Below are 10685 nucleotides of genomic sequence, written 5' to 3'. Positions count from 1 at the left end.
CCTTTTGGCAAAGGAGCCTTATCAAATGTCTTCTGGAAATCCAGGAAAATTACATCAGCAAGCAAGTATGTGGATAAAGGGTGTGGAGCTGAATCCTCCAAAGCATTTCACGTGTGTGAGACATGACCCCACTTTATTAAATCCACCTTGTCTCTTCCCCATGCTGTTGCTCACACTTAGCTCACTGTTCCTGCTCTTTGTAGCAGTTCCTACCTGCTTGTTCAGTGTAAACATTAGCATGGTCCCAGAGAGGTTCAATGAACTTCTTTGACCTCCTCTGCACTCCTTCAAACACCGGATCTCAGGCTGCATTCACGTCCTCTGGGACTTGAGGAGTTTCTGACAAGAAATAATAAGCTACTATGCATAGTACAGTAATTTCACAATTATAAGCCGCACCATTTTGACTAAAATTTTGGTCCGAACCCAAAGTGCGGCTTATAATCCGGTGCGGCTTATATATGGACAAAGAACGAAAAGTTGCTGTTTTAGTTTGGAGGACAGGTGTCTGCTGAGAAAGGCAGGAGTTTCTCTTTGAAATGGAGAATGCAAACCCCCTCTCTCCAAATTATTATAATTTTGAAATCAAGGGGCTTTCAGGCAAAAATATGGGAATTAGGAATAACAGTTCTTTTCTAGGGAAATTAAAATAGAAATACAGTACTACAAAGAAACAAACTCCAAACCCTGACACAGTCAGAGTACAACCTGACACCCCGTCAGGCAGGGTGTTGGTAGCAGTCCCATTAAATGGTGATTGCAGTCCCCTTGCAGTGACAGATGTGGCTCAGTTGGAGCAGTGCTCCTGTACAAGGTGCAGTTTCCCTCCGGAGCTCCAGTGGTGATGTGGAGAAATCCGGTTTTCCTCTGGAGTCCAGTGGAGAAAGGGGCTCCCTTAGTGTCCCAAAACCTCTGTTTTTATCTTGGTAAGAAATGTTGGGCTCTTCCCCCTGGCTGGAGCAACTCCCAATGGGATGCAGTAATTTTATCAGTCCCACAGTGGGACTCAATGGCCATGAGCAGAAAATGACTGGCTGGAGGAAGGATGGGTTGTGAAAAGATAAAGAACAATGCCTTGCCTGGTTTCAATGGATGGCCCATTAGCAAATTATCTGCCATTGAGATAAGGATCACTGTCCCCACCCTCAACAGATGGTGATAGAACAGATACCTTTTATCACACTCTGTATTGTAACATGCGGCTTATAATCAGGTGCGGCTTATGTATGGACAAAAACCAAAAAGTTGCTGAAACCCAGAAGTGCGGCTTATAATCAGTGCGGCTTATAATCGTGAAATTACTGTAATTTACCCTGAAATGATTTTTTTTTTAGCCTCATACTGCTCACTCAGCAGCTTTGTTTAGTGACTAATTCCTTCTGCTGATGCTTTGTGCTGGGGCAGAACTTTCCCTGTAGAGCTGCAGCATGTTACCCAAGGAGAGCACAGATGCAAAAGGAAAACCATGGAGAGCCCCTGTGAAGTGTCTTCTCTAAGCTATGTGTGTTGCTATTGATCTTCCTTCCTTGGGTATGCATTAGGAAAGATTGGTTTTATTGTTTTGATCTTTTATTCCTCTGGTATTTTTTATTTGCTTTATTTGTTTTTATATTTAATCTCACAGTTTGAGCATGTTTCCTCATTTTGAAGCAAACTGAACTCCCAAAGGAGTCTCTTATTCCAAATAGCTGGACTCACCCACTTATTTACTGACACAGACTTAATCACCCAAACACTTTCTGAAATGCTTTTGAGAGGTCTTTGATTTTATTGGCAGCATCCAATCCAGTGTTTGCATATGCCTTTTATGCCACTTAACAGAGTTTAAATTCTTTTTGCTGCTGTGTCTATTACTACTTTAGTGATCTTCATTTTCTGCAATTCCTTTCCTTGGTGTGAATAAGTCCTAATGGCTTTGAGTGTGGTTGTTACAGAACAGGTTTTACAATCACGTTTTGAACCAGGCTACTCAGGTGATTTTTCTTCTGTGTATTTCTGCACTGTGAAGCAGAAAGATGTCTCTGACAGCTGCCTGCCCATGGAAGGGGAGCAGTTATCCATTAGTGCCCCTGCTGCTGTCACAGCTTCACTGATCTCCCTCAACATCCTCTCAGTGTTTCCCATCCTACTGGGTTTGTAATACTGCCCTAGTGCTGGAATTGTCAAACCTGGACAGGGAGGCTGTAACAGGTAAGGATTTGGTGCAAGGATGAAATAATTTTCCTGCACACTGGAGCCTCCTATCCTAAAACATGTCACCTGAGGAAAAATGAGATGGTAACTACTGCAGATAACAAGGAATTGTAGGAGTGCAAGGAGGGAAGACTTCACAGATAGGCATTAACACACATTTATATATCACTGTGTTTCCAGCCTGGTGCTGTGAGTGGTACTGGAGCTGGGGCCTTTGTTAGGCCAGCTTTGTCATCCTTGGTGCACTTGACAACTGCCTGTGAGGAGCATCTTCACTCTGGGCCCAGGATCAAGAAAATAAGGTCTCAAGAAAAGAGCCATCTTGACCTGCTGTTGGACAGGTTTATTTAGAACGACTCTTTTTTCCTGCTGCTGATGGGAAAGCAGACCCCATCCTGGTGTTATTTACAGTTCTGAAGACATAATTATTACACAGACAACAGGGGGAGTGGGGTGAGAGGGAAGAAGTAGCTGTATGAGATCACTGGGCTAATAACTTACTCCTTTTAAAACATTCACAGGTGTACCTGTAGCCATGGTGGAGCTCAGAGCCAGGGGATGGCACTCAGCAGGACATTGAGCTGGAACAGTGACAGCCCAATCTGATGCACAGGGATCTCCTTTAGCTCTGGCAGAGCTGTAACTTCAGCTGAGCATTTCAGAGTTGGTTCTGCTGCCAGGCAGCAGCAGCCCAGGGCAGTGTTTGCAGTGTTTCCAGTGCAAGGGAGACGTGTGGATTCATGTCTCACCTCCCCCTGATCCTTGCTGTGTGTGGTTGTGCCATCAGCATCAATTTGGAGGATGCTGTAATCAATTTACAAAATTGCCTAAAGGTGCCTTTTGGTGGCCTCATATTTATTAATCAGGCCCTCAAACAGAAAGATGACTTGGCAGAAATTTTGCTATACTTTGTGATTTGAAACCTTAATTAGTAGGCAGAACGTCCCCAAGATTACAAGTGTATCACGTGTTTCAGTCTCTGTGTAAAGCAGCCTGAGGTTAAACCACAGAGGGTTTTTTCTGATTTAGTACAGAGAAGTATTTCAAGAGGGGAGTTAAATTGTAAAGACTGCAATAAATTTAGTGCTTCAGCACTGCATTCCTTTGATCAGATCTGAGGAGTGTGTGCATCAGTTTCCAGCTGCTCACATCTGGGAGTGTCTTCACTGCCATCAAGGGCTCACTGTACAGTTTGGTCCATGAGCTCCGAATTATTCTAGACAGAAAAAGGGGGAAAAGAGAATTACCAGAAAATGTCATAAGTGCACACAGAAATTTTTTCATCCTTTGGAGGCTTTTCCTGACTGACCTTATTTGTGGAAAGGTAACCAAGTCAAGCATGGTAAGAGATGCTGGAATATTTTACTCTCACAGCTGAATCCATGAGTGTGATTTATGTAGAGCTCTGATCTTCCCTCTCTTCCCCAGCCCCTCTTTTGTTCAGTGTGCACACTGATCTCTCCACACCCCTTTATTTTGTGCTGGCAGGATTGGACAGGTTTAATTTCTGTGGGACAGGGCAGTAAGAGCAGGTTGCTTCACACAATACAACAGATCAAGTGAAGGTATTCCCAAGGATGGATGGTTTGCTGGCTCTCATTCCCCCATGGCTGCCAAGATTTAAAGCACAATTCAAATTCCAGCTGACTGTTTTCAGAAGTGAGGGATACAGAAACCAGTAAAATGTCCTCTGCTGTCCAGTGCAGGGAAAAGCTGACATGTCCCAGGGACCTAGAGACAGGTTCTGCTGCTGGAGGAGGATCTTTGTCTGCCTTTAGCCTGGCCTAAACACTCAGGTACTCTGTCTCAGAGAGCTTTGCAAGGCTGCTCTGGGTTGCTGCAAGCCTGTCCCCAGACATCCACATGCAGCTTCACAGCCCTTGTGGTCTGTCTGTTCAAACTAGCAGGGTTTCAGGTACTTGATTATACTGATTGGGAGATTTTTCCCCCTTAAATTACAGCAGATGGAGAGCATTGCTGTAGGAGAACCTTCAAACCCTGAGCAGTGCAGCAGCAGTGAGTTATGCACAGGACTGAGCAGGGAATGGTACTCACCAGAGCATGGGGAGATGGAAAAGGGAGAAGTATTTACATGAGCTTAGCCAGGGTGCTGGGAAAGCCTTCTAGCCGACTGCTGTCCATGTCCTGAGGCCTGCAAGGAAGAGGACAGGGATGGTGAAACTGGGAACAAGAGAGAAATTCTCTTTCCTGCTACTATTTCACTGGATGAGCAGGTTGAGAAGGCAGCAGAGTGATTTGCTGCTGTGTGTGGTGCAGGCTGGCTCAGGACAGGCTGTTCTTACCTGCACCCTACTTGGGGTCAGCCTTATTCCTTCCCTGACTGTTCCTGAAATGACACTTAATGCAGGAGCTTCACAGCAGCAATAAGGACCTGTGTGTGCAGTGACAGAGGATGAACTGCTTCCCACCCACCTTTGGTTGTGCAGGATGGCTCCCAGGAAGTCCCTCAGTACCATCTGCTGCTGGTACTGGCTGTCCATCAGGATGCTGTCGGACTGGCGCCTGCTCAGGAATTCCTGCACCCCTTCCCCTGGGCTGCTCTCGCTGCTTCTGTTAGGTGAAGATGAGAAATCTTTGTTTCTGAGATGCTTTTTTGTCCCTCACTCAAAGTTTGGCTCAGGCTGAGCAGCACAGAAAGGGCTGGGGCTGAGCCTAAGGCCATTGTGCTTAATTTCAACAAGAAATTAGTCACTGTATTTGCTCCTTTATTAGAGGATGGATTGGGCTGGCTTGCATCTGACCAGTTGGTCATGTTTAGTGGCAGTCAGTGATCCAACTAGCCAGGGGGAATGGAGAGGCTGCTTTCTGTGTTCAAACTAGGCCAGGGATAAGTGAAAGATCACTGCAAATATTATCCTCAAATATTATTGCTTGTTGGTATTGCAGCAGAACTCTCAGCTGATCTGATGCTTACAGCCTTGGAGGAAAGGATTAATTAGGCTGCTTAATGATAACTGTGATTAAGGGTATCCAAGACTGTGGGGATGTGGAGCAGCAGGAGAGATTGCTTCTGTTGCAGTGAAAGGCAGTTCTTTCTGCCCAGGGTGATGGAATACCAGCCTAGGACTGCAGGGTGCTGGGGCTTACCCGAGCCTCTTGCCAATGATGGTCTGTAGGAATTTCCGGGCGGAAATCTGCCCCAGGAATTTGCGGTAGTTGTCAGTGAATATGGCATCAGCATGGCGCTGCATCCTGGGGGGAAAGGAAGGACAGTGTGCTCTCTGAGCTGTCAGTGAGAAATTACCCAACACCCCAGGTGTCACCGTGCTGGTATCAGGGCAGGGAAGCACAGCAAACACAGAGGGCTGGACTGCATTAGTGTTGGAGGGTACAAGGATTTGAGGGAGCTCAGTCCTGACATGAAGGCAGCAGGCAAAATAAAATATCTAGGGCAGAGTTGGGCTGGGATATTCCTGTGCTCCATCCCCTCTGGGAGGGCTGTGTCAGGGTGACAGGGGCCTCCAGCAGGTCTCTAGCCTGTGTTAGACCCAGAAAACGCACAGGAAAATCACAAATCACTCAGCTGGTCCCACTGCTGTAAGGACAAGTCCTCTGTGCTTCAGACAGAGATGATCATCCTCTATCTCCAAGCAGAGATGGAAAGGAGAGGCTCTAACATTCCTGGAGATAGATTCCCAGAGCTCAGTGGGAAATTCTGTTCCCTGCAGGAGCAGAATGTGTGTCCTTGCTGGTGGGGGACAGCAGGACATGGCTCTGCACATGGGTGATGTTTGGGACTGACTGAGCTGCCAGCCTGCTCCTGGGCTGGGGGCAGACTGTAACCAGCACACCCTGCAGCAGCAGGGCTGGCAGGAGAGCCACAAACCTTTTCTCAGTGGGGTCTGTTAACAAACCCTCCTCCTCCTGCTCCTCTGCCAGGGGGGAATGGCTCTGCAATGAGCTGCTGTGCTGCAGCTGGAAGCTCAAGGCTTTGCCAGCAGCCGGCCCTGGGCTGTACCTGCAAGAGAAACCCCAGGCACACTGTGAGAGGTGCTCAGAGGCCAGCTGGGGCTCAGTCATCTTAACCATTATTCCCTCTCTCCTGCTTTTTCTTTCTCCGTTTGTCATCCCATCTCAGCAGTAACACAAGTGCTATCTGTCACTCTCACCAGGTAGAAACTGCCCTGAAGCTCTTGCAGCAGTTAAAGGATGGTTTATAGAGCTACCTCAAATACACATCCCCCTCACTGAGCTCCCAGCATCCTTGAGCAAAACCCCAGTGCTCTGGTATTGTGCCATGGCTTTGGCACAAGGCTAACGCATTTTCTATGGGACATTACAATCCATGTTAGAGAAGCCAGTGCTCGATTTTGGGCTTCTGTTGATTTGTAGAGATACAAAGCACCATTTCAACTTCTAAGACCCAACAAGGAAATACTTGAAATATTAATAGGTATCTGTAGAATTCATGTACTAGAATATCTGCAGTTCTGACTTCAGGGCAGGTGCCCTGCAGCCACAAAGTTATTATCAGTGTTTGAGCTGGAGGTGCTGCCTGCTCTGGAGATTGCCTGATTTCCCTAACCCAGCATTCAATTCTAAACCCAACTGTTTAGGCTGGAATATTCCATCTGGTGCCTGCCTTCTTTGGAAATCACCCCTAGGCCAGCAGTGTATCCAAAAAATTAAGACGGGGCAAATAAATAGGCCTAGAAACACATTTAGAGTTCATTCAGGAGTGCTGGCAACTTCAGTTTGGCACCTGCTTCTTCTGCACAAGGTCAGAGATGAGGCAGTGAGAGTGTCCATAAAGCACTCAGCACTTACCTGAGAGCTGGGTAGAGAGGAGAGGAGATGGAGCATGTGACTAAATGCAGGAACAGCAGCAGGGTGGCCTTATCCAGCATCTTCCACCCCTTGGAGTCACCTAAAAGGCGGAGAGCCCGAGTCAGGGCAGTGAGGGGCTCTGGGCCAGGAGTGCCACCTTTGTGTTCTCAGTCCCTCTGCTCATTTCTCAGCACAAAGGGACTGGAAATGAGTCTGTGTGGTTGTGGTGCTCCCCGAGGCAGAGATGTCTTGGTGTGGCAAAGTGTCCCCCATGGAAGGCAGCACCTGGGGCAGTGGCTGTGTGTGATCACCCTGCTCGGGGTTTGGTGCTGTGGGACCCCCTCACTGACCTGTCCCACTGCTGTGGCTGGAGGAGAGCTCTCTCTTGGGCTGGTGTGAGCCCCAGCAACCCCTGTAGGGCTGTGAAGGCACCTGGATGGGGGCAGCACTTGGCAGGGATGTGAAAGGAGCCATCTGCAGCCAGCCCTGGGACCTCTCCTGTCCCATTCTCCTGGGGATGTGTCTGCTCACCTGGCTGTACCTGCAGGGCACAGCTCTGTGCCTGGCAGCTCACCGGGCTGCCTCACTGACTGTCCAGAGACTGGGGAGAAATGGGGAAAAACCAAATAAAATCCTTGGGCAAAGGTGTAATACTGGCACAGAGGCAACCCTGGCAAAGCCATTTATCAAAGTGCTGAGCTCGGTTTGCCAAAGAAAACACAGACTGTTCCCTCGGTGGAGACAAAACTGGGCTGGGATGTCTCTGCCCCGGGCACCCCGAGGCTTTGGTGGGAGCTGAGCAGGGTGTGCAGCCCTGGCTGCCGAGCCTCTGTCCCGGGCTTGGCCCAAGAGCTGAGGATGACTCAGGCCAGAGCCGCCCGAGGTCACCCACCCTCGGGGCTGGATTCCGAGCTTTTGTCCTCGCAAGCGAGCAACGGTGGGAAGGGATTTCAGTGAATGCTGCTCTTCCCGAGCATCCATTGAAAGCGACTGATCTTTTGCTCAAAGAAGATTCTTTAAGAATAGGGATAGGAACCTTTAAAATACCAAGTTTCCCTGTTCCCTATCTTATTTTATAGAAGAAAAGATCAGAAAGGTGTTTGATCTCCATAACAGAGAGGAAAAATAAAAAAAAAAAACTCTTCCAAATGTATAATGATACTTCCTTGTAAAAGCTGCAGCCTCCAGGTGGAAAGGGTTTGCTTGGACTTCTCATCGCTCAAGTGAACTTTCAAGCTGTGTGTTTTACTAATGAGGGGGGGAAAGTGAGGCTCTCTGATGGAAAACATCATCAGGGAGCTCTCTTTTCTGCTTGGACAGAACAGGTGAACACAGAGAGAGGGGCTGTGAGGAGCTGTGGTCTCACAGGTGGGGCTGATGATGCCAGGGAAGTCAAAAACAGAATTAGCGGCAGTGTCAGAAGTGCATGGACAGACACGGGGAAGGGGTCACTATGGAATGGGGGTTCTTATCACAAATGCATTCTCAGCCAGTCTCTGTTTCCAGTTATTTGTGGGACCAGCAGCCTCCCCAGCATTTCCCCTGGGAACAGCACAGTAGCTCCTGGTGCTCATGGGTGGCATCTCCTGCCTCCTGCTCCATTACAGAATCACTTCAGCCTCTCAAAGAGCCAAGGAATGCTTAAAGGAAGGAGAAAAGGACTGTGATAGGCATACAGGACTTCTGCTTTTAGAACAAATCCCCTGCTTCCCTTTCTTTTTTAACTTTTTCTTTGGAACTTGGAAAAAAACTTGCTTCTTCTGTGCCTCTTCCCTAAATATCCTCAAGAAAATCCCAAGTCAGATCTCTCTAGACAGAGGAAATTATCTAAGGCATCTATCAGTGGGTACCAGCAGACTGTGGCACCAGCATCTACAGAAAATGCCAATCAGGAGATTTAATCAGTATTAGAGAAGCTTCTATGTGAGCTGAGAAGTGCCAGTGTAAATGAAACCCCAGCCCAACTCTGTCTGCTTCCCCTTCCCAGGATACAGCCCTGATTGCCACTCTTTTTCTGTCTGGCTTCTCTTCTTTAAGTATTGGGTTTTTCTCTAGAATTGCTTTTTGAACATTTGAGATCCTTTTTTTCTATTTCTCTACTATTAGTTTCTTTGCAGTTTTTTTTGTTTACTTCTGGCTTTGTGCTTCTTCCCCTATTCTGCTTTGTCTTCTCTCCCTTAGCTACAGCTTGCTTCCAGGTTTTTGGGTGTCTTTGTTTCCCTTTTTCCCTCAGGAATAAATCAGAAATAAAAGTTCTACATCCCTTCCAAGATGTGTCTGTTATTTGAGAGGAGAAGCTGAGAAATTGAAGTGTTACCCTGTGTGCAGGCAGCTTGACAAAACATTGTCACCTCTGAAATTCTCCTGAGGTGAGGGACACCTTCACTTCCCATTCTGGCAGCATGTGAAAAAATGATTAATAAATAAATTCCCCTTAAGATGAAGAGCTTTTAGCACCATTCCAGCAGATGAAGCACAAGAGCTTTGTTCCATCCTGTGCAGGGGGAACAGCAGCTTTGAGACAGTGATGTTGGAGAGCTGGTAACTACCTCTTGCCATTTCTGAAACCTCAACCTGAGCAGTCTTCAAAATACCTCTGTGTAGATGAAATGAGGCTTTTGCCATGCCTGCTGTTTTATAAAGCTGAAACTTTTATACCCTGAAATGCTGCATTAGAAAAGCAGAAATCCTTTTAAGTGCCTCCCCGTGCCTCACCGTGGCTGGCTTTGCATCACCTGTAACACACTGTTGTGTTTCTCCTCACACCTGGGCTTGGCTCGAGCACAGTTTCACTGCTGGGCAAGTAAAACACCGTTCATTTGCCAGGGCAAAAGAAACTCACCTCAACATAGCAAAAGAGAAAAACTGTGCTCCATTTAGCAATCACCTAACGTTTTTTATAAAGCTCATCTGTAGCATAATTCCATTGGTTTGCATTTATGATGTAGTTCAATAGTTGTTTCATTCTATAGCATGGTACACAAATATATTGGTACAAATTTTGATACAATACAAAAGTACCTGGCAAAGCTCGTTCCTGATGCCAACTTTGATTGCATTTCAGTGGAATTTAATTGTCTCCAACTTCCAAATAGTCATTATCTCGTTAAATGCACAGAGAGAGGCTCACACTTACCGTTCCTGGAGGAAACCAGCACGTCCTGCACCAGCTCCTGCCCAGGTGTTCCTTCCCCTGCCGCAAATCCAACTTCTCCTCTGTGAGCCCGCTGGGTGCAGGACCCTCTGCTGGGCAGGGAGGGACTCCCGGAGCTCCCCCAGTGTCCTCTGGCTGCCAGGGAGGTGCATCTCCTCCTTTTATACCTGAGCTCCCTCAGGAGTCCTGTGGGCTTCCACGCGTCACAGCATCAATTATCCTGGATTTCAAAGGCGGTGTTTGCATCCTCTGTTGGTGTGAGTGTGGGCAGGGAGGGGGCTGTGCCCGCAGCCCAGGGTCATTTGCTTTCTCTTTATCCCTCAAAGAGTGAAGAGCAAATAACAGCAGTAATCTGGCAGAGTGAATGACAAATTCACTTTGCTGGGTAAACTTCGCTTTTCCTCTGCAATTACATTTTTTCCCTTCTACTCCACAATGACAGTTAACCATTAGTACCTTCTCACTGCCTGAACAGGAAAGTTGATCTTTTTGCTATTTTATTTTTCTTTGATTATCAGCCTTTTCCTCCTTGTCCTTTGTTCCTCACACC

The 10685-nt window shown here is 47.3% G+C and overlaps 1 protein-coding gene across 1 annotated transcript; it reads right to left on the bottom strand.

The window, feature by feature from the left end:
* Positions 1-4224: 4224 nt before the first annotated feature.
* Positions 4225-10311, bottom strand: GHRH (growth hormone releasing hormone). Its single transcript, XM_033074957.2, has 6 exons — positions 10118-10311; positions 6982-7081; positions 6041-6172; positions 5302-5406; positions 4627-4764; positions 4225-4345 (listed from the first exon to the last, which is right to left on the bottom strand). The coding sequence occupies exons 2-6, from the start codon at positions 7059-7061 to the stop codon at positions 4282-4284; spliced, it is 519 nt and encodes a 172-aa protein (XP_032930848.1). The 5' UTR covers positions 7062-7081; positions 10118-10311; the 3' UTR covers positions 4225-4281.
* Between the last annotated feature and the right edge of the window lie 374 nt (positions 10312-10685).

The sequence above is a fragment of the Catharus ustulatus genome, chromosome 17 (genome assembly GCF_009819885.2).
Source record: "Catharus ustulatus isolate bCatUst1 chromosome 17, bCatUst1.pri.v2, whole genome shotgun sequence".
Classification (NCBI taxonomy): domain Eukaryota; kingdom Metazoa; phylum Chordata; class Aves; order Passeriformes; family Turdidae; genus Catharus; species Catharus ustulatus.
This window is presented reverse-complemented; position numbering and strand designations above follow the sequence as displayed.

Bases quoted from the DNA above. Each gene is read 5' to 3' on its own strand.
- GHRH (XM_033074957.2), bottom strand. From the start codon at position 7,061: ATGCTGGATAAGGCCACCCTGCTGCTGTTCCTGCATTTAGTCACATGC. The intron at 4,765-5,301 runs GTAAGCCCCAGC...TTCACCTAACAG, and splicing joins ATCATTGGCAAGAGGCTCGG to AAGCAGCGAGAGCAGCCCAG. The intron at 4,346-4,626 runs GTGGGTGGGAAG...TCTTCCTTGCAG, and splicing joins GCCATCCTGCACAACCAAAG to GCCTCAGGACATGGACAGCA.